Source organism: Entelurus aequoreus, linkage group LG12 (genome assembly GCF_033978785.1).
Source record: "Entelurus aequoreus isolate RoL-2023_Sb linkage group LG12, RoL_Eaeq_v1.1, whole genome shotgun sequence".
NCBI classification, from domain to species: domain Eukaryota; kingdom Metazoa; phylum Chordata; class Actinopteri; order Syngnathiformes; family Syngnathidae; genus Entelurus; species Entelurus aequoreus.
Window position 1 is genome coordinate 15,632,684 of NC_084742.1, and position 23,744 is coordinate 15,656,427.

Consider the following 23,744-nt stretch of genomic DNA (forward strand, 5'->3'; position numbering starts at 1 on the left):
ATTAAACATGATTTGCATATTTATTGATTCAAAACAAAATATTATTAAATGTGCACAGATTCCAACAGCTGCTTAACGCCATCTTGTGGTCAAAAGCATTAATACCTGAGACTTTATGGGGTCAGGTTTTCATATACTGTCAGGGGTATTCTGATACATTTTCACTTTTCATACAGATATTGGGAGTATTGGCTCATACAGATATTGATCCAATATGATATCAGCAGCAATCATACACACTTTTATCATATTGTAGCGTGAAAAGTGAAGTGAGATTAGTCAAACAGAACAATGGTAGGTATGAAAAACACTAACCTATTTACTATTAACCGTCTAGAATGGACTTGTGCTGGCTTTAAATTGAAGTGGAGTGGTATTATTTTTTTTTTTGCCGACACCTTGTTGTCTATAGAACATGTAATGGTGGCGCGTTGGTGGAAAAATTGCATAGATTTGATTTTTTTTTTATTCTTATTTTCGTGCCCAAGTCCTCCTCCAGACTATGCAGCTCTTTGACTGCGTCTTCTCCCCGTCAGCCATGTTGTACTTTATAGCGCTTCCATATCGAGTCTACTGACGGATCTAAGCTTGAACTAAAGTATACGCTACTTTGTATTAGAAAGGGCAACAGTGGAGGATGCATGTGCATGTACGAGCCAGTCTGCCCCGCAAGAGGACAGCGAAAATGAAGGAACTTATTGACGACAACTACATTAAAAATGGCCGACTCGCACAAAGCTCTTCAAGTAAACCTCTACCATATGTGGAGATAACCTCTGACATATCTAAAGGCAAAATATGTCACTTAAGTCTCAACATTCCAAACGGCTCGATCGGCACATGTTTTGAAGAGGGCAATATTGTTTTAAAAATGTATCCACCATTCTCCATGGTTTGACTTCAAATTTTCTGGAGATTCCAAATACACAATTAGTACCAACATGATAGGGCCCTTTTAAGTTAAGCTCATGACACAATAGGTTGAATAATGCAGACACATTTGTTACTGGATACTTTTTAATGCGTTTCTGCCTTGGAGACTGTATGTGTAAGTAATATGCAACTATAATTATTTGATACTTGTTTATATTGACAAACGTCGTTTGAGACTGCAATATTGTTCAATGAAGGACATGTATTATGCACAGTATGTCTAGCTTGTGTGCTCAGCTGCTAGCTCCTAGTAGCCTGGCGTGTTTACCTTTTGTAAACGACTTGACTAAAATAGAAGAAAATAGCAACCTTGTGTGCTTACTGGAGGACATTTAGATGTTAAATGGCAGTCCATCTTAGCACAAGTTAACACGCTGCAGGACTGCCTGTATCAGAAAGTTTAAATGTGGGAAGATACTAGTTTTTTTCTGCTAATGTCAGACCAATATCAATATTGGATGAAATCTCCTTAACATACTGTCTCAGTTATCATACAATGTGACAAACTAGTCTGTATCAGTCTACAGAAGTGAGTGGCTACACAAAATCCCACAAATTGCTGACTTAGTCTCTACACTGAGTCAGGACCGTTCAGAATGTATTACTAACAAACCCCACTGTGACTTCAGTTCTTTGCAGTTTCTGAGTTTTTCTGTATCTTCTGAAGCAAGTAGTCCATCTGAAGATTTAGGTTAGGCTGTCCCTTCTTGGTCTTTTTGCACAGCATCTGAAAGGACTCCATTTTTTTCTGTTTGTACTTGCGGACGGCCGCCTCTCGCTGTTGCTTGTTCGCGAGGAACTCCTGAAAAGACAAGTTTGTCGGATACGGATTAGAATTGGAAATAAAAGCACTAATTATGTCATAACGGCGATGATGTCACCTCTTTCTTTTTCCTCCGATTTTCTTCAGCTTGTTTGTACTCCTCATTTGACCTCTGGAATGACGTCGTCTTCTGCATTTTTTTCTTCATGCGGTTGCTCATGGGAAGCCTTAAAAGGGGGATATGCAAATTGGATTAATTTGGCCTTGAGAATAAAAATACTGCATAAGTCAGTACCTACATTTCTGGTGCTGATGTGGACTCCTCAGCAGCTGTATCAGCCGCCTCAGATGCTGTAACTTCTGCTTCAAAACCGGCTGTTTCAGCTGCTTGTGGAGCCTCGTCCTCCATCTCTGCCTCATTGTCCCGTCCTTTCCTTCTCAGCTTGGCCCTGTTCACTCGGTTTGTCCACGCCTCACGCTTCAGTTTCTCTTCCTCAGCCATGTATAAATGTTTGAGGTGTTCAGGGTAGTCCGCCCTGTACAGCTTCGCTGTCTGTGGGGTCATGTTCTTCTTCCTCTCCTTCCGCAGAAGCTTGTTGTACTCATGCTGCAGTTTCTCCTTCCGCTTAAGTGCAAAACCTTTACCTGAGATGTGGAGAGAAACACATAATCAACAGCAGGGCTTCCCTTTAATGTGTTTGATCGTGGCACACCGCCACGGCAAAATATACGCCGCCAAACGAGTACCGTTTACAATAACAACAGACAAATACGCAAAATTTGTTACAAGATGTTTTTAATAAAGATAAAGTGACTAAAAAGATCGGAGAAGTTTCTTAGACTATCGAAAAATTCTTTACAAAGTACAATATGCAGCGACAATTGAAAAATATAGCAAAACGATATGTAAGAAAAATATATGTTAATACTAATTATTAATAACACTGATTTGTTTTAAAATTATGTATAATTTAGTTAGCCTATTTAAAGACATTGTTTTTTGAATTTTTTAAACCTTTATTTATAATAGGAACATTTACATACAAATCAAGAAATAATAAATAAAACAAGTACAGAAACAGTACAAAACAGCGCCAGGGGGTTGTAAACTCAATAAAGTAACTGAAATAGAATGCAAAATATATATATGTAACAAAATGTAAAGCCCTAGGCTCACACAAGTTCCATAAATAATCCAAATTTGGAACACAGCATCATAGTTTTCACAGCTTTTTGGTTGTTAAGAGTAGAGGGCGTTTTAAAGTAGAGTTGTAATTGTTTTTTAAAGGCACAAAAAACAGGTCGGGTATTGAGAAACTTACATTTATGAATATAAAACTTAGCCAATAGTATAATGAGGTTGCAAAGATAAAATTCCTTTTCAAATTTTTTTTCATACTCTGTAAATCATCTTTAAAATAAAGCACTAATTTGTCATGAATATTGATGCACAAAAAAGTACTAATAACTATGTTGTCAACTGAAAAAAAAAGAACCAAACACATAATATTAAAAATGATTTGCATATTTATTGATTCAAAACTAAATATTAAATGTGCGCTGATTCCAACAGCTGCTTAACGCCATCTTGTGGTCAAAAGCATTAATACCTGAGACTTTATGGGGTCAGGTTTTCATATGCTGTCAGGGGTATTCTGATACAACATTTTCACTTTTGATACCGATATTGCAGTATTGGCTGATACAGACATTGATCCAATATGATATCAGCAGCAATCGTACACACTTTTATCATATTATAGCGTGAAAAGCGAAGTGAAATTAGTCAAACAGAACAACGGTAGGTATGAAAAACACTAACCTATTTACTATTAACCATCTAGAATGGACTTGTGCTGTCTTTAAGTTGAAGTGGAGTGGTATTTGTTTTTTTTGCCGACACCTTGTTGTCTATAGAACATGTAATGGTGACTTTAGCATAGACTTTATTTTTAGACCATTTTCAAGCCACTTTTTGATGGTCTTATTTTCGTGCCCAAGTCCTCCTCCAGACTAAACAGCTCTTTGACTGCGTCTTCTCCCCGCCTCCATATCGAGTCTACTGACGGATCTAAGTTTGAACTAAAGTATACGCTACTTTGTATTAGACAGGGCAACAGTGGATGATGCATGTGCATGTACGAGCCAGTCTGCCCCGCAAAAGTACAGAGAAAAAGAAGGAACTTATCGACTACAACTGAATAAAAATAAAAAAATGTCATACATAAATCACCTTTTAAAACAAAGCACAAATTTGTCATGAATATTGTCCAGGATGAAACAACAGATGCCCTGCCATAGTGATCGAGCGCTTTCATTTTAAAGACATTGTTTGCGTCATAGAACATTATATAATGACGTCATATTGGCCGCGCCCCTACCGCCACAGGTTCCTTGACAATCTAGAACAGGGGTGTCAAAGTCAAATGGACGGAGGGCCAAATAAAAAATTTAGCTACAAGCCGAGGGCCGGACTGTTCGAATGTTCATTGAAAAATTTTTAAATGACGCATATAGTCTAGTGAACCTAATTGAACCTACTGAAAACCTAACAAATATATTCCAATATGATCAGATAAATAAAGCAATATTTTCTTATGGCTCTGTCAGTAATCTTTAATTTTCAACAGACACAAAAGACAAATTTCCTTTATATAAAAATCCCCATAACATGAACATTAAATGAAAGAAACCGGTATTCAAGGCACCATCAGTAGCCTATATTTTCTATTTTAGCAAAAGTGGGCTAAATTTACTTCAAAGAAAAAAACAATAATAGCAATTTTCTATCATCCACTCAACTGAAATATTTTTAAAATATAATTAAATTGAAATACAATAAAATAAAGTGCAAAAATCTATAAATCAAAAACAACACTTTGTTTAAGGAGAAGTAACATGCAGTGAAAACAAATATTAAACTTTAACTTTTAAACTTGAATTGAGTAAAAACTCTAAATATGTGATTGCACAGTAATGTTCACATTAAACCCCCCTCCTCCCTCCGTGGGAGGGAGGCGAGTTGGGTGCCCGAAACCCCCCGCTGGTTTCGGCCCGCCCCTTGGCGCGCGTGGCACGGCGGGCTCCGCGACCCGACGGCTGGCCCTCGTGGCTTGACGGCGGGCGCGTCCCGACGAGCCGCGCGTAGGGGTCAAACGCAGAAGTCTCAGGGCCTCGTGGTGAGGGGGTGGCCTGCGGGTTTAGGCCCGCTTGACCCCCCCGCTCCGCTTGGCGCGCGCGGCACATGACGGGTTCCGCCACCGACGCTCGGGCTGCAGCCCGACGGTGGTGCGGGCCCGGCGGTGACGCGCGGTTTGGGGAAACAAAGCAGAAGTCTCAGGGCCTCGGGGCCGGGTTTCGGCCCGCCCCCTTGGCGCGCGTGGCACGGCGGGCTCCGCGACTGACGGCCGGGCTGCAGCCCTTCGGCCGGCAGGCGCGTCCCGGCGGGCCGCTCGCCCCCTTTCGGAACCTTGGACCGGCATCCGCTTGGTGCGTGTAAAAGATCTGCGGTCTGCGGGCCGGTTCTAATAATAAATCAAGATCATCCCAAGGGCCGTAAAAAACCTTCTCGCGGGCCGGATATGGCCCGCGGGCCTTGACTCTGACATATGTGATCTAGAAGAAGAAACCCTGGAACAGCACATGAAGAGCTAACATTTCTTAACACACAAGGTTGTTATGGAATTCTCTTTACAATGAGATAAAAGATTGTAGAAATATATTTAAATTTTTGAAAAAAAAATATAAAGACAGAACAATAAGATCATATGGACAGCTGTGTCTACATTTTGCTTTATATTAATTATTTAACTTATTTTTTGTTTGGTTTTGTATTTGTTTTGTATCATCCCGTGAGGTGTACATTACTTTTTTGGTTCGGTTTGTACTTCATGAAGTTTTGCACTTGTTTTTTTGTGTGTTTTTTGTTTGTTTTCATTATATTTGGATGTATTTGTTTGGTGTGTATGCTTGTGAATCTGGGCTATCCATTAAGTAAAACTACTTATTATGTTGAAGGGGGCAGGAAACATAAGATTTTCTTCATCCTGTTCTTTCTCAAGCATAGGTGTGTAAATATGTGTTTAGTTGCTAACATTTTATTGTCTATTGATCAAAAAATGCACATCAATGAAGGGGATAAATAAAGTATGAGTGACTGTTTTGATTGATTGAATTGACTGAAACTTTTATTAGTAGATTGCACAGTTCAGTACATATTCCGTACAATGGACCACTAAATGGTAACACCCGAATAAGTTTTTCAACTTGTTTAAGTCGGGGTCCACGTATGTTATGCCCAAAGTACTTATATATTGGATTTATCAAGCACGTTTACACTCTACCGGTAGTAATTTGAGTTTAAAGTCCTAACAATACGTTGCACAACAAGCGGCTAAGGTGAAAAACGCCATAGTTTGTAGCCAAACTATTCCCATATAAATGCATATATATTCCTATAAAAATAACACGAGTAGATGTGCCAAGCGAACACGTACCTTCTTTCACACTTCCTCGAAATATTTTGTCCTCGGGAACCCATTTCTTCTTCTTTTTGACGCCGTCGGTTGGTTTTGTTGAATTCTTCCAGTTGCCTTCTTTCCGTGGGAAAGTATTTTTCTTCATTTTCTGATTTATCGAAGCCATTACACTTGAATAATATAAAGTGTTTGCGCGCGTGGTCCGACTGCGTAGTCCTTGGCGGTCGCGGAGTGATGACGTTTGACGACAGACGTGAGTAACCGAGCTCAGTTTAGCAGATATATATGGTGTACATTTCCCTTATCCGCTTTAATTTTTAAGTTAAAATTTCATTATTAAAATATTAAATTAGACTGCAAATAGGACTAACTAACAAAAGCTCAGAAGAGGCCTTCCAGGCGCCTTAAGCAAAATCGATTATATGTTTTCAACTACTAATGCCTGGAAAATATAGGCAGTTGACTACAGGCTCGATTCACGTCAGTCTTCCGTACTTTTGCAGTTTTTCAACATGATTCCCTTCTCGATCGACCTCACGGAGGTCCAGAAACGAATAGATAAAGTCACTCGGTTTTTAGGTGTAACTCTGAGCATCGCCAACGCTCACACTGTGGAGTTCTACACACACGACGTGTGGAGCCGTTTTGTGGCCGTGTCATCCGAGGAGGTTCTGTCTGCCATTGGCACAAGCGGCCACCAGGGGGAGCCACAAGTCATAAAAGAAGGTGACTTTGATTGATTGATTGATTGAAACTTTTATCAGTAGATTGCACAGTACAGTACATATTCCGTACAATTAACCACTAAATGGTAACAGCCGAATACGTTTTTCAACGTGTTTAAGTCGGGGTCCACGTTAATCAATTCATGGTATTAATCAATTATTGTTTATATCAGGGGTCGGCAACCCAAAATGTTGAAAAAGTCATATTGGACCAAAAATACAAAAAAAAAAATCTGTTTGGAGCCGCAAAAAATGAAAAGCCTTATATAAGTGTTATAATGAAGACAGATGTTAGCTATATTAGCCTACTATCAAAGGCTGACAAATCTTTGTTGACAGAAATGCTGTATTTTAATTTTTATTCTACACATTTCTGCAACATTGGAAATCATTAGTAAAGCGGAGGCTTCTCACAGGATGAGATAACGTCTGGAAATGAGTGGCTCAGAATGACCAAAGGTATAGATGTGTTTGTCAAAGTTAAAGGAAACGGCAGGCTGTCTTCTTCTAGTGGATTTATTACAATCTTTGCGAGCTGGGTAACGTTTGCTGTGGTCTGGAACAACATGGCACACAAACAACTATCATAAATGCAGCCAATGTTACATACAGATAATGTGTCATGAGACATGCGAATATAAATTAAATACACAGAGGACATTAAGGAAATTAAATGAGCTTGAATATAGCTACAAACAAGGCATAACGATGCAATATGTACATACAGCTAGCCTAAATAGCATGTTAACATCGATTAGCTTGCTGTCATGCACTGACCAAATATGCCTGATTAATACTCCAACAAGTCAATAATATCAACAAAGCTAACCTTTGTGCGTTCACGCACAGCATAAAACGTTTGGTGGACAAAATGACACAAAGAAGAAGTGGCATAAAACACGTCTTTCTGTGGCAGCATCGGAGAAAATTGTATGAGATCAAGGATTGCTGAAATGTGTGGGACAAAAGTGAAGCATGCTTAATATAAACAGTGGGATTTCTAACATTTAGGAAGGTTTGTGTCATGTTTGTTCTACTACAGAAAATATATTAAACAAAAAAATTTTTTTTTCTTCATCTTTTTCCATTTTCACACATGTCTGAAAGAGGTCCAGGGAGCCACTAGAGCGGCGCTAAAGAGCTGCATGCGGCTCTAGAGGTTTACATTGACTGATTCTGCATTCTAATATATTACTTTATAACAGAGCCATCCAAGACCACATTTGGGTTTTGCCACGATACAAACCGCCTGGTTGATGTCCATGAACTTTTGCGAGAAGCAAAGGCCCACTCAATTCCTGGTCTGGGACTCTGCATGAGCCGCAATGAGCTTCTGGAGGTCCTCAGACGAAACATGTCTGAATTGGGCGATACTTCCACGGATGAGTTGGAGCCTGACGAGTTTATGAACACAAAGAAATCCCATGAGGTCCAATCCATGTCGGAGTTGGTGGACTGTTTAGCCAAGTGCTGTGGAGTCAAACAGGAAAGTATAATATCTAAATGTAAACCTGTTAGGACTTTTAGGACTCATGGATCTCCATGTCATCCATGCAGGTGATAGACGTGGGTTCAGGGAAGGGCTACCTGAGCTCCTTCCTGTCCCTGCAGCACGGCCTCAGGGTCTTCGGCATTGACTCGTCCAGCACCAACACGCACGGCGCCCAGGAGAGAAACCGGAAGTTGAAGAAGTTCTCCAAAGTCTACCACAAACGCAGGAAGGCTAAAAGGGAAGAAGAAGAAGAAGAGGGGCATCAGGAAGAGGTTGCAGAGCTGAAAACTGGAGATGAAGGTGGGCCACGGGAGGTGCTGCAGATACCAGACTCTGCAGAGGACACGGAGGAGCTCTTCCTCAGCGCCTTGTCATTGGACGTGATGCAGCCTGGGAGGACGTCTCCTCGGTCGCTGACTGATGAGGAGAGGGAGAGGAGGAAGAAGGAGAACCTGGAGAGGAAAGCCCAGAACAGGAGCAGCAGCACAGACGCCGTCTTCTCACCGCTCACGTCATACGTTACCGCGGAAACGGAGCTTAGGGAACTCATCGATGACCTGGAGGTGAGCTAATCAGACATTTGTCAGCTGGACTTTTGTGTCTTACTAGTTTGTCTTCTTTTCTAGGATGCGGTCTTGGTGGGCCTGCACACGTGTGGCGACCTGGCTCCCAGCACCCTCAGGATGTTTGTGGCGAAAGCGGAGCTGCTGGCCGTCTGCAGCGTGGGATGCTGCTACCATCAGCTCTCTGAGGAGTTTCAACCTGACCTGCAGGGTATTTCATTGAACACACACACACTCTCCATTGTTTTATCAAACCAAGAAGATAAGAGCTCAACTGCTTTATAACACATACACAAACTAACCATAGCAAAACAATAGCAGCGGGCAATGGAGAGATGTTGCTATGCTAACTTAGCTCACATTAAGGGAACCTCACTAAATTCACTTTTAGTGCAATTTTCAGTTTGGACTACTTGACCTACAAAACTTTTAAGTGTTGACTTTTGATGACATTTTCCTTGTTAACCGGTTCTATGCAGTTGTGTTGAGGTAAACACAATATTGAGGCCATCTTATAACCTTTAATTGTGTTATAATACAACTGTATAAAACTGCTGGACTATAACACAATATTTATATCAACTCTATATTGTCTACATGTTGGGTCTGAATAGTGTATGGGGAGAAATATTTGTCTTTTTATGCAACCCCCCCAAAAATTTACTATCAACCAAAAAAAAAAACATTTGCCAACAAAAACATAAATTTTTAAATGTAAAAATGTATATAAAATAATTTTTTTTTATTGCAATTCTTTTTTGTTTTCAAACTGTTAATTGGGTTGCCAATAATTTTTTTGTTACAAATCTTTTTTCTTGGTTGCTTATTAATTTTTTTGGGTTACAAATACATTTTTTTGGTCAAAAATCTTTTCTTTGGTTGCAAATTTTTTGGTTACAACTCAACTTCAATGTCTTTTTAGGAAAACAAAAAATAAATATTTGCGGAAAAGAAATAGGAAATAAAAAAAATGGTTTTGCTTGCAATCCATTTTTTGGGTTGCAAATCTTTTTTTGGGTTGCTTATTAATTTCTTGGGGGTTACAAATCATTTTTTTAGTCAAGAATAAATTTTTTGGTTACGACTTGACTTCAATCTTGTGGGTGGGGCCTCCTCTGAACAATATATTATGAGCCTTTTTTATTGGTTAGTATTACCTATTGTGTTTGGTATTTTCCCTCCAAATGTTTTGAGGGAGGAAGTAGTCAGCATTCACGCCTATATATGGTCACGGCATCCTCCAAGGATGTCCAATAAAAAGGCGTTTAATATATTGTTCAAAAGAAGCCCCGCCCACAAGATTGAAGTTGCGTCATTAGCAAAAAAATGGCTCGATGTGTTTGAAATGTTATATATATATATATATATATATATATATATAATCTACAAATAGATTAGGCGCTATCTGTTCACTCTCGCTCATAGACACATTATAACGGGACTGTCTGTGAATCTAGCTTGTTGTTACAACTCCTTACAGTAGATGGCATTGTATCTCTTTCTTAGCACACCTCATCCGCCAGAGAATAGGAAGACGCAGGGATCAGTGTTGTCTTGCCAACGTAGTGACTTTGTAGCTATATTTAGCTAGTATTCAGGACCCTCCAGATTCTGTTTTTTTTTTTTTAAAGCAACAAATCTACCGTCTTTTTATGGTCTTATTGGACACTTTTAGAGACTCACATGAATGCACATATTGCCGCCTGTCGAAAATGACTTACAGGCATCCATCCTGCTTGACATAAAACTAACACAAAATCAAATGGCTAAAAAAATGTCTTTCTAAACAGCTTTTATTTTGCCTTTCATGTTTTTTGCTCACTTTTTCTCTCCCATAGCATACATTAAAATTACATACACATTCGTCATGGCGAAATATGCAAATGAGTCATCATTTAGACTCCCTCAACAGCAACTCCTGCCACAAATAGATTGCAGTCCTGTGGGAAGCACTGCCTATCTGACTAATGGTTTACGGTTAACGTCCGCAGATTGTTTAGGTTCCGTGTTCGGTTTCCCCCTGAGTCAGCACCTCCGCCGCCACTCGTGGTTCTGCGGCAGAAACGCCCGCATGTCGGCATGCTTGGTGAGTGACTTCAAGTCAAGTATGACATGGCACTGCAGTTTGATTTTAATGCCCTGCTGTTACCTTTGGAACAGGCGCTGGAGAGAGTTGCAGTGGGCCAGGGGGTGAGTAGGCGAATAATGTTTGACACCATCAATACTCCTGTGAATTCAAAACAAAAATCAATCAAATCATTTCCAGCGACAGCCGCCCCAGACGCCATTGTTTAGAGCGCCTTTGTTTGGGGGATGTGGCGCTGGGAGCTCCAGGGCCAAAGCCTGCACGGCAACAGCGGACGCCATTAATGTGGAATGTTTATAAATATTAATGCAATCACGGCGAGACGAATCGCTAGTGGGAAGCACGGATGCGAAAACAGACTTGACTGGACTCAACAAGTCTTAATTGTTTTGTTTTTCACGCAGATCCAAATGGAGTCTCTGTTCTACCGGGCTGTCCTGCATGTTATCCTCAGGGATCACTACCACACCCATAAAAGGTAACAGGAAGTTGCTCTGTTTATGAAGTGTGGTGTATTAGTGGTACACCATGATTATTATTATCTTCTTTTTTATTATTATTACTTTATTGCAATGGTTTCACAAAATTGCACAATAATAATGTCTAATAACATTGTTTCTTTTTGTAAAGAAATAAAAAAATAGATTCAGTGAATGTTGCACAATACAAAAATAAGCACTGCAAAAAAAATACAAAATTAAATTAAATATAAAATATATACTATTTTGAATAATGTATTCATATTACACAATCATATTTAAAAATAAATTGTTTTATTTTTAGATAATTTTTCAAATACCGTATTTTTAGTATAAGTCGCACCGGAGTATAAGTCACACCTGCCGAAAATGCATAATAAAGAAGGAAAAAAACATATATAAGTCGCACTGGAGTATAAATCGCATTTTTGGGGGAAATTTATTTGATAAAACCCAACACCAAGAATAGACATTTGAAAGGCAATTTAAAATAAATAAAGAATAGTGAACAACAGGCTGAATAAGTGTACGTTATATGACGCATAAATAACCAACTGAGAACGTGCCTGGTATGTTAACATAACATATTATGGTAAGAGACATTAAAATAACTATAACATATAGAACATGCTATACGTTTACCAAACAACCTGTCACTCCTAATCGCTAAATCCCATGAAATCTTATACGTCTAGTCTCTTACGTGAATGAGCTAAATAATATTATTTGATATTTTACGGTAATGTGTTAATAATTTCACACATAAGTCACTCCTGAGTATAGGTCGCACCCCCGGCCATGAAAAAAAACTGCTACTTATAGTCCGAAAAATACGGTAAATGATTTTAATTTTATATATTTTTTTACAAATAAAATGACTTAATCCAGGATCCAATCATCAATAATTCCTTCCTCTTGCTGCAGTGACAAGCGAGTGGGGAATGTCTACTCCAAGGCTAAATCCTTTGAGGATTACATTCGGCGGGCTCTTCGCAAACTGGACCTGGACGATTCGCAAGTTGGAACCACAATATTTGAATTTTTTGTTTTATCTTTTTTAGAGATTTAGTCTGATGGTCTATCTCCTTCACACACAGCTTTCTGACGGGGACATCCGACGGTACCACGATGCCTTCAGCCCGCGCCGGTCAGAAATGCATGCCTTTAATCTGGTGAGCTATTCGCACATAATCATCATCATTTGGTCCACTTCGGGTAAGACATTGTCATCCCTTCCCGTAAAGCCAGGCCAATAAACCGTTAAATGAGCTCATTATAGCCTGATGCAGAGATGATTATACAGTGAAATGACTTCTGTTGCGTCATTCATGTTTTTTTATGTGTTTGACACCAAAACCTACTTTGGTGTGTGCAGTTGAAGGTGACTCTTGCGCCCTGCATTGAAGGCCTCATTCTCTTGGATCGCCTCTGCTTCCTTAAAGAACAGGTACAAAAAAACAGAACACTATGAGATCATTTTAGCTTATGAAATATAGCAAAATACAGTTGGCTTTGTTCAAAGCGGCCTGTAGCAATGATGACCTTCAAACATGAGGAGGATTGTGCTGATAATGTTGTATAGTCAAAAAACTGAACAGGAAGTGATGGCGGGGCATAAAAAGGTCCATGTGGCAGGGTATCTCCTAGACTACAAAAGATACCTGTGGTGGTGGGGGCGTGGTCACCGTGGCATCAGCCAATAATTTGCATAATCTACAAGAAATAATTTTCTTCAAACATTTTTTTTTCACTAGTGTTTTTTTACAATTGACTCTCCTTAGTTTTATACTGCTTCTAAATGTGTGTTTAAACTCCTGTGCAGCACTTTGTGAAACTTTTATTGTTTTCTAAAAATTGCTATATAAATAGTCATTTGGATTGGATAAACAGGCTAAAAAATGTAATTAGTATAAAGATATATATTTATATTGTTTAGCCATATTTTTTCAATTGTTGCTTATTGTACAAAGTACTTTGAGAATTTTTCAAGTGTCATTGTAGAGTTTTTTAATGACTTTTTAAAAAAAAAGTCAAACTACTAGCAACAAATCTAATCTTCTGGTGTTATTATATAATGTAGTCGTGTTAAGAAACTCTTAACTTCTGTCCCTTGATGTGTCTGATGAAAGAGGCAAGCCTCAGCAAGCATGATGTCACACTTGCGTCGCGCTGCTTCAGTTGAACTTTCTCTACTTTAAAGTCGCCGCTGTCCTCTTAATATTTGCACATTTTGTAGATTGCTGTCCAGGGGTATATCTGGTTACGTCCACATTGCAGACATGCTGACAACACTCTAGACAATGGCGTGCGTTTTGTTTACATCCAGTTTTGGCGACGCCGTTTTCGGTAATCAAAGTATTTTTTCAGTGGTCGAGTTTTCGGTACATCACTCGTCAATTGTGTGCAAATAATAGGCAATATATGTATCCATTCAAACTGTAACCACCTGCTGGTGATAATGTTTAATGTCACCGGGACGAAAGTGTGTACACGGGAGGTAAAACCTGTTGGAATTGTGCCATTTGATATCATCGGATTGGTAATAAAAGTAAAAAATAGCGCCGGACTGTGTGTGATTTCTTGGGGGCTACAATATATTATATTATTTTAATTTGTTTTCAAGTTATTTTCAAGGTGTGGCGGTAATGAAAATGCTGTGGCGGTCCGCCACATTCAATTACATTAAAGGGAAACCCTGTGTGGTGATATTCCAGTATAATATGTTGCAGAAATCATGATCATGTACACTCAGCTTAATAAATTGGGCAATTCTTTTCTACAGGAAGATGGATCTTTCGCTGCTTTGGTGCAACTTTTCGACCCGCTTCTGTCACCAAGATGTTACGCTATCGTAGGACTGAAGGACGAAAGGAACAGGAAGTCACCAAAATGCGATGGCATTAATTCCTAGGATTTGCTTTACATTATTTAAAAAATGAATTGGACTTTTAAAAAATGAATTGGACTTTTACTAATGAGATTCTCAGATGAATTATAACAATAAGGTCGTACTGTCAAACAAACTTGGTGGCAACTTTTTCCCCCACTTGTGATGCCAAGGTACTACATTACTGTTGGACTGATGGACCATACAAACAGTCACCAAAAGGTGTTGCTAGTCATTCCTAAGATCTGTTTTCCGGGGCTTTTTAAAAGTAAAGTGAGGTTTTACTGATGAGCGTCTCAGATGGATCATCTCGATTAAGTCGTACAAACAAAAACTAATTATTAGTTGGCGGTGCATTAAAATTAGATTTAAACAAAAAACATGTTGCAGAAATCCCAATCATAGACACTCAGTTCTATAAATCCACAATTTCCAGTAAATATTTGGACTAATTTGTCAAAAGGTGGACTTGGTTCTGTTAGATCAGTGAACCATTGTTGGGCTGCAACCAATAAATATGTGTTTCTCAGCTGTGGTACTCAGTTGTAATATACTTTTCCACCACTTGTGGCAGTAATGACAATGTTAAACAAACAGAAAAAGTCTGGAGCTAAAGTCATTGAGAAGTTTCTTAAGCGCAACAATTATGACTAAAGTAGCAAAGCTGTATTTTCATTTGCACGTTAATATATAATACATTTCAGTTCAGTTAAGAAGCATATTCATTATTAAATTAGTTTGAGGTGGCGACTTGTCCAGGGTGCACCCAGCCTTCCGCCCGAGTGCAGCAGTGATAGGCTCCAGCACCCCCCGCGACCCAGAGTGGGACAAGCTGTAGACAATGGATGGATGGATTTATTTTGGCACAACATAATTGTATGTAAATACATTTTCCGTCAGTTATTTATGAGTCTCTTGTAATGCAGTATATTTGGTTAGTACTTATTCTTCCAATCAGCCTGACCTAATCCTAAGGTGTATGTTTTAAATGAATAAGCATATTTGTGAGTAACACATGGTTTCATATCATTAGACAAGGTTGTAAACTGTAAGTAGGTTAGATATACAATACTCAGTTATAACCCCGAGGTCAAAAAGGTTAAAGAAACCCTGTGTTAGATCATTCGATCACAACATTTTACAGCAGAATGGATATTTTGTTGCTTTGGTTTAACTTTTTGACCCGCTTCTGTCGCCAAGATGTTACACTATTGCAGGACTGTACGACCACAGGAACAGGAAGTTACCAAAATGTGTTCCCGGTTATTCCTATAGAATAGCTTTACATTAGATATTCCTGATAAAAATGTTCGATGGATCATCTGGATAACGTCGTACTAATACAAAAAAACGACCAAGAGGGGGTTGCGGTGGGGCTGGAGCCTATCTCAGCTGCACTCGGGCTGAAGGCAGGGTACACCCTGGGCTACCTAAATAATCTGTTTGGACATCTCTACTTTGGTGCAACTTTTTGACCTACTTCTGACATCAAGGTATTACATTATTGTCAGATTGACGGATCATAAGAACAGACTCACCAAAATGTGCCAGTCATTCCTAGATACTGTTTTCTGTGACTTTTTAAAAGTGAAGTGAGGTTTTCCTGATGAACGTCTCAGATGTGTCATCTCGATAATGTCGTACAACCAAAACTTGATTGAGAGACAGGAAGTGATATAATCAGATGTAAACAAAGAACATGTTGCAGAGATCATAATCATAGACACAACTCATTATCAACTCAACAGTTTCCAGTAAATATATGGACTAATTTGTCAAAAGGTGGACTTGGTTCTGTTAGATCATCAGACCTTTTGGATAATTCAATTCTACAGCAGAATGGATCCTGTGCTGCTTTGGTGCAACTTTTTGACCCGCTTCTGTCGCCAAGCTGTTACACTATCGTAGGACTGTAGGACCACAGGAACAGGAAGTTACCACACTGTGTTCCTAGTTATTCTTCGGATTGCTTTACATAAGATTTTATTGGAAAAAATGTCAGATGGATCGTCCCGATAAAATCGTACTATCAAAAAAATGACCAGAGGCGAAAGGAAGTGATTAGTGGTGCATGAAAATGAGATTAAATCAAACAATTTTGCAGAAATACCAATCATAGAAAGTCAGTTCTTTAAAGCAACAGTTTCCAGTAAATATATGGACTTATTTATCAAAGGTTGGACTTGGTTCCCTTAAGTCATCTAATCAAGACATATTGAACATCTGAACTTTGGTGCAACTTTTTGACCCGCTTCTGTCGCCAAGCTGTTACACTATCATAGGACTGTAGGACCACAGGAACAGGAAGTTACCACACTGTGTTCCTAGTTATTCTTCGGATTGCTTTACATAACATTTTATTGGAAAAAATGTCAGATGTATCGTCCCGATAAAATCGTACTATCAAAAAAATGACCAGAGGCGAAAGGAAGTGATTAGTGGTGCATGAAAATGAGATTAAATCAAACAATTTTGCAGAAATACCAATCATAGAAAGTCAGCTTTTTAAAGCAACAGTTTCCAGTAAATATATGGACTTATTTATCAAAGGTTGGACTTGGTTCCCTTAAGTCATCTAATCAAGACATATTGAACATCTCAACTTTGGTGCAACTTTTTGACCCGCTTCTGTCGCCAAGCTGTTACACTATCGTAGGACTGTAGGACCACAGGAACAGGAAGTTACCACACTGTTCCTAGTTATTCTTCGGATTGCTTTACATAAGATTTTATTGGGAAAAATGTCAGATGGATCGTCCCGATAAAATCGTACTATCAAAAAAATGACCAGAGGCGAAAGGAAGTGATTAGTGGTGCATGAAAATGAGATTAAATCAAACAATTTTGCAGAAATACCAATCATAGAAAGTCAGCTCTTTAAAGCAACAGTTTCCAGTAAATATATGGACTTATTTATCAAAGGTTGGACTTGGTTCCCTTAAGTCATCTAATCAAGACATATTGAACATCTCAACTTTGGTGCGACTTTTTGACCCACTTCTGACGCCAAGTTATTAAATTGTCGGATTGATGGGTCATATGAACAGACTCACCACAATGTTTTGCCAAACAGTCCTAAGACTTTTTACAAGAAAAGTGAGGTTTTACTCAGATGGGTCCTACAATCAAAAAAACTGATCAGGAGAAAGTGGAAGTGATGTCGGTGCATAAAAATGCTCCATGTGCTGATACAAGTCCATTAACGAGGTGATATAATCAAAGAACATGCCATGTTTTTGTGATGTTCAGCTCTACGAGCCAGCAGCTATACAATAAATATACCGACAGAAAATTGAGGTTTGACTGCAGAAGTCATGCAACACATGGCTGGAAAACACCTGGTAAAAGCGCCAGTCCTGTTTCTGATTGAATTATGTCATTTTTTTTCCCTTTTATGTTCAAGCACGTCGGGGCAGCCGGGGGGCCCTTTGGGGGTGTTTCAGGTGGACCTGGATGGCCTCTGTTTGGCTGCCCGGATCTGGAAAGAGCATTTTGCGGTTCCCCCAGTTGAGGATGGAAGAGGCCTTGACCTCTCTTTAATCTGTACAGCTGTTTTGCTCGCTCTCGCAATAAATCACGACGGTCGTATGCTTGGAAATGAATATTATGCAGCCGGGCAGACACATGAATTATGTATGGAATCAGACGTCATGTCAAGCTGCAGCGGTGGAGGTGCACCACAAACATCTTGTTGTGTTGTTTCCTGAAATAAAAGTACGCAGTTTGCACCATTCCTGTCGATTTCACACGTGTGGTCAGGAAATATTTTAACGTTAAAAGAGTCAGGATGAAGTTTTTTTGGCAGGAATTAGCCAATAAATATGAGTGGATTCTTTCACAACAACACACCAGGGTGCAGGTTTGCGTTTGTTTCCTTGCTCCAGTGTTAATATTATTACCATCAGTGTGCTATTATTACTTATCGAGATGGAAAAGACCGCGGCACGGCCTCTCCAGCTGTGATGATCAGTTTCCTGCGTGATGTTTATCTGCAGGGGTGAAGAAGCAGTGGTTCCGGAGTAAATAGCAAAGGGAAATGGCACACTATGTTTGGCCTACAGCGCAAAGGAAAGGAAATCTTTTCGTAGAGCGACGGAAATGCTGTCAGTGGCAAAGGTTTGATCTCTTTTGTTTCCCACGTGTCTCTTAAATTAGACATTTTGTGCGCAGATCATTTTTAATAGATGTTTTAATTCAGGCAGGAACCAGGTGATAATAAAATAATCTTTAATGTTAAACATGTGGAAAAAGACCCTTTATATAAGATATATATCATAACAAATAAACCATCGGATACTCACTGAACTGACTTGCATACTTTTAAAACATTATTTACCCACTATATTTTATAATCTTTTTTTTTTCAAATTAATTATTTTATGTAGACTATTCCAAACTTTTTTATATAACTGTTTTTGTTAGTTTTGTATTATCATAATGTTATATATTTTTAATGTGTTTATAGTATTTTTAGGACTTTAACAAAAACATTTTGTCAAAATAATTTGAATTGAACATTTTGATGATAAATTTACCTAAACCATATTCTATTCTATGATTTAAAATGTATTTAATTTAAGTACATTAAAGACTTTCCCCCCTCCATTTTGTTCAATATTTTGAATGAATATATTAATGTTGCATCATTTACTTACAGCATATATTCCATATTTGTAAATGTATTTATTTTTAATATTTTTAAGACTTTTTAGATAACTTTTGTTGAAATTATTTTTTACATAATTAATACATATTAATGATACATTACGGATGGATGGATGGTATTTACCAATATATTTATGAAATATTTGAAAGTATTTTAAATTAAATATATATATATTTCTTAATATATAAATATATGTGTAAAATATTTTTAATCTTGTATTTATTTATTTACTTTTGAAATTATTTAATTTATGTATTGATCGCCAAAAATAATTATTTTCTCAATGCACTTTATGAATTATTAAAAAGGTTACTAAATGTAATAATTTAATTAATAATAATTCAAATAAATAATGAAATAATAATACTAAATACAAATAAATAATTTAATACATACAAAATAATTTAATAAAATAACTACTAAAAAGGTTTCAAATTTCAACCTTCCAGAAATCACCTTATTTTCATGAATTTGAATAAAAATATGTTACATCATTGGACCATTATAACATTTAATGTTTCCCATGCACATTTTAGTCCATTACGTGTTTAAAACCTGAACTGCAAAGAAGTGAAGTGAGCTATAAATGAAAGATAAATACTGTAATTATAATAGATCCAAACAAATGCCGCTGAATGTGTTTGCTTGATTACTGATATTTTGTGAATAGTTTCTCGAGCGCCATGCAGTAAACAAGACAAGTGTTACTGTAACTTGTTTATCTAGTTTTGTACTCAATGCAACAATGTTGTTCCTTTTTGGTCCTAATCCTTAATCACTTGTACTGGCAGAAAGAAGCACTGAGACTCAACCTCAGCTTGTTCCAGCGGGTTTAGTAAGGGTGCAATTATTGTGTGAATGCTGAAAAACATTACATAATCAAAAAGCTAGCATGGTTTAAGTCAAATATTTTGTTACATCATGCATGCTGACGTTATCACGCTTGCTTTTTAAATAATTTCGTAGGTATACTACTCCTCCGAAGTCAAATATTTTGTTAATTCATGCATGCTACCTGTTCATGCTTCTTACGGTAACATGCCAACTATTTTAGTGCATTTTGCATACACTTCAGTGTAAAATATTTTGTTACTTCATGCATGCTGGCAGTACGGTGGTACCGGGGTTAGTGCTGGTGCCTGACAATAAGAAGGTTCTGGGTTTGATCCCCGTGTTCGGAGTCTTTCTTTGTGGAGTTTGCATGTTCTCCCCGTGACTGCGCGGGTTCCCTCCGGGTACTCCGGCTTCCTCCCACCTCCAAAGACATGCACCTGGGGATAGGTTGATTGGTAACACTAAATGGGCCCTAGTGTGTGAATGTGAGTGTGAATGTTGTCTATATCTATCGTGTTGGCCCTGTGATGAGATGGCGACTTGTCCAGGGTGTACCCCGCCTTCCGCCCCAGTGCCACTGGGATAGGCTCCAGCACCCCCGCGACCCCGTCAGGGACAAGTGGCAGCAAATGGATGGATGGACTTCATGCACGCTAACTTTTAACGTTACCATATTAACACCATAGCTCTTTTTTTTTTTTTTACCTAATTTTGCATTTATACACCAGAGCCGTAAATGTTGTTACTTGGCTTGACGCATATTAAATATTAGCATGTTAACATGCTAATGTTAGCAGGCTATCCTCTTAGCTCATATTGCAGGCATATACCTCAAAGTGAAATATTGTGTTACGTCACGCATGTTAACTGTTAGCATGCTAACATTAGCATGATAGCCTTTAAGCATATTTTGCAGATAAAAATCTCAGACTTAAATATAAGCACGCTAGCTATTTTAGCACATTTTACAAGTATTCGCCTCCGAGTGAAATAATTTGTTACTTTGCACATGTTAATGTTAGCATGCTAGCCTTTCAGCTCATTTTGCAGGCATATACCTCAAAGTGAAATGTTGTGCTACGTCACGCATGTTAACTGTTAGCATGCTAACATTAGCATGATAGCTTTTTATCATATTTTGCAGATAAATATACTTAAATATATGCACGCTAGCTGTTTTAGCACATTTTACAGGTATTCGCCTCAGAGTCAAATAATTTGTTACTTTGCACATGTCAACTGTTAACATGCTAACGTTAGCATGCTAGCCTTTTTAGCTCATATTGTAGGCACATACCTCAAAGTGAAATATTGTGTTACGTCACGCATGTTAACTGTTAGCATGCTAACATGAGCATGATAGCTTTTTAGCATATTTTGCAGATAAACATAGACTTAAATATAAGCACCCTAGCTATTTTAGCACATTTTACAAGTATTCGCCTCAGAGTCAAATAATTTGTTACTTTGCACATGTCAACTGTTAACATGTTAATGTTAGCATGCCAGCTATTTTAGCACGCCTAAAGTCAAACATTTTGTTGCTTCAATCAGCTAGCTATTTTAACACATTGTGCCGGTATAGCCCTCAGAGTCAAATATGTTGTTACTTCACAAATGCTAACTGTTAGCATGCAAATGTTAACATGTTCGCGCGCTAACTTTTTTTGAAGCTCATTTTGCAGATATACACCCGAGTGGTATATTTTGTTACTTGATGCTATATGGCCAGCCTGCAAACCGATTGCATTTCAGTTGGGTTTTCAGCATGCACTCCCACTCAATTTCTACTGAAATATCTACCGTATTTTTCGGAGTATAAGTCGCTCCGGGGTATAAGTCGCACAGGCCGAAAATGCATAATAAAGAAGGAAAAAAACATATATAAGTCGCATTTTTGGGGGAAATTTATTTGATAAAACCCAACACCAAGAATAAACATTTGAAAGGCAATTTAAAATAAATAAAGAATAGTGAACAACAGGCTGAATAAGTGTACGTTATATGACGCATAAATAACCGACTGAGAACGTGCCTGGTATGTTAATGTAACATATTATGGTAAGAGTCATTCAAATAACTATAACATATAGAACATGCTATACGTTTACCAAACAATCTGTCACTCCTAATCGCTAAATCCCATGAAATCTTATACTTCTAGTCTCTTACGTGAATGAGGTAAATAATATTATTTGATATTTTACGGTAATGTGTTAATAGTTTCACACATAAGTCGCACCCCCGGCCAAACTATGAAAAAAAATGTGACTTATAATACGGTAATTAAAATACGGTAGTAGTAAATCATGTTGGTGCATGGAAGGGGACCATGCTACAAAACATTGTCTTCCTAATTAGTCTCTTTAGGATAGCTAACCTCAGTCTGTCTCGCCCTGTGCATGCTTCTCCATCTGTGGTGTCCTCCCTGCAGAGTTCCGCCTCAGAAACCTCCGACAGCGTGCCAGGCTTTGGTGCAGCTGGTCGTCAGCGGGACCCGGCTGGCGTCCATATGTGCCCTCGCCGTATAAATGACCCGATTCACTCACTCTTTCTCATAACATGCAAACGACTCCTGGCTTCCTACAAATCAACACGATGATGACCTGCTTTGTAGAGCGGATGACGTGTGTGCTGACCCCCAAACTGCAGGGGGAGCTTTCAAAATATCACCACCGCACATCACTGATCCTTTCTATCCATCCATCCATCCATTTTTCTACCGCTTGTCCCTTTTGGGGTCGCGGGGGGTGCTGGAGCCTATCTCAGCTGCATTGAATATCTGAATAACCAGCACGGATTTGATTTAATATCTGTACCGTATCAGTTTTTCTTTTTGGGTAAAACCTTATTGAACAGTTTTTTTGGTTTTTTTTCAAAAGGGGAGGTGGAGCAGCTTGAGAAAAATAAAGAAAAACTTTTCTTTCAAACCCGCTAAGCTCAATTCAGTTATGTTTAACGGCAAAATTAACTCATGTTTACTTCCTAGAGTGAGAAAACAATATTTTTTTCAAATGTAATCTCTAAATTAGAATGAATGAATGTTTGTTTTTGCATGGTTTACATGTGAACATTGGGGCACAAGTACTTATTAGTTTGTTGTTGTTACTTTTTAATTGTATTATATATCAGTGTCTTCGGGTTGTTTGAAAAGCACCATTTAAGTCCAAAATAACAATTATTGTTATTAATATTATTATTTCATCATTTAAATACTGTATATTCTCCATTTTATCATCAACTTTATTTTTTTATTCCCTCGTAGTTAATTCCGTTGCACATTTTCTACATACATTTCTCAGTTATGTATAAAATAGACCAAATTAATGATAACCATGGATTGCAGGTGATGATTATTATTATATCAGACCCACACCTCCCGCCACCTGAACAGTTTTTTCCCCTCGGCCATCAGGCAAATGAACAATAACTCCTAACAGCAGCTCCTTGAATTCCTTGAATCCCTTCTAAGTCTATCTGATAGCTCAGTCACAGCTCTTTTTATTACCAAATATGTGTTATATGTGTTTTATGTCGCACGTTTGCACCAAGAAAAATTCCTAGTTTGTGAACCCGTTCTCAAACAATGGCAATAAAACTATTCTGATTCTGATTCTGATATCAAAGGGGCTGTTTGCAACATTTACCTTTAAAGTCCAATATATTATTAATAGTATAGTAATTATTATTGGTAGTACAGTCACACCTCACTCTATTGCAGCCTTTTTTGGCCTGGGTTTTTTTATTATTATTTATTTTCTACATATTTTTGGCCTAAATTAAGCATTTTGTAAGCATAACATTGATAAATTAACAAAAAAATATATAAATATGACAG

At 38.2% G+C, this 23,744-nt stretch overlaps 3 protein-coding genes and 1 long non-coding RNA gene across 7 annotated transcripts in view; 1 reads left to right on the forward strand and 3 right to left on the reverse strand.

Moving 5' to 3' along the window:
• The window catches only part of cracr2ab (calcium release activated channel regulator 2Ab), a 33,008-nt gene extending 25,859 nt beyond the window's left edge, over window positions 1–7,149 (reverse strand). Inside the window, exon 1 of the mRNA XM_062064874.1 lies at window positions 6,670–7,149. The gene's annotated coding sequence lies outside the window, so the exon portion shown is untranslated. The remainder of the gene's footprint in view (window positions 1–6,669) is intronic.
• On the reverse strand, window positions 2–6,675 carry ccdc59 (coiled-coil domain containing 59). Its single transcript, XM_062064883.1, has 4 exons — window positions 6,193–6,675; window positions 1,996–2,341; window positions 1,815–1,923; window positions 2–1,735 (listed from the first exon to the last, which is right to left on the reverse strand). The coding sequence occupies exons 1-4, from the start codon at window positions 6,338–6,340 to the stop codon at window positions 1,559–1,561; spliced, it is 780 nt and encodes a 259-aa protein (XP_061920867.1). The 5' UTR covers window positions 6,341–6,675; the 3' UTR covers window positions 2–1,558.
• Window positions 6,207–14,935, forward strand: mettl25 (methyltransferase like 25). Of its 3 annotated transcripts, none has more exons than XR_009827961.1 (11): window positions 6,207–6,900; window positions 8,105–8,382; window positions 8,454–8,954; window positions 9,018–9,165; window positions 10,946–11,040; window positions 11,115–11,144; window positions 11,445–11,518; window positions 12,444–12,533; window positions 12,617–12,691; window positions 12,895–12,966; window positions 14,302–14,377. XR_009827961.1 is itself a non-coding variant. In XM_062064878.1 (11 exons), exons 1-11 carry the CDS (start codon window positions 6,687–6,689, stop codon window positions 14,428–14,430), a joined length of 1,710 nt encoding a protein of 569 aa, XP_061920862.1. In that variant the 5' UTR covers window positions 6,216–6,686; the 3' UTR covers window positions 14,431–14,935. The 3 variants fall into 3 exon arrangements, 2 of the variants coding, with proteins under 2 accessions (XP_061920862.1, XP_061920863.1); XM_062064878.1 differs by having other exon boundaries at window positions 6,216–6,900; window positions 12,444–12,537; window positions 14,302–14,935; XM_062064879.1 differs by having other exon boundaries at window positions 6,402–6,427; window positions 12,444–12,537; window positions 14,302–14,935.
• LOC133661584 (uncharacterized) overlaps window positions 7,165–23,744 on the reverse strand; it is an 89,576-nt gene continuing 72,996 nt past the window's right edge. Inside the window, exons 1-6 of one of the 2 annotated variants that reach the window (XR_009827963.1) lie at window positions 22,287–22,449; window positions 12,881–12,954; window positions 11,104–11,181; window positions 8,719–9,158; window positions 8,487–8,622; window positions 7,165–8,369 (exon numbers count right to left, since the gene is read on the reverse strand). This is a non-coding gene — a long non-coding RNA (uncharacterized LOC133661584). Of the gene's footprint in view, window positions 8,370–8,486; window positions 8,623–8,718; window positions 9,159–11,103; window positions 11,182–12,880; window positions 12,955–22,286; window positions 22,450–23,744 lie in introns of those variants that run through there. The other variant, XR_009827962.1, reaches the window with a different exon arrangement.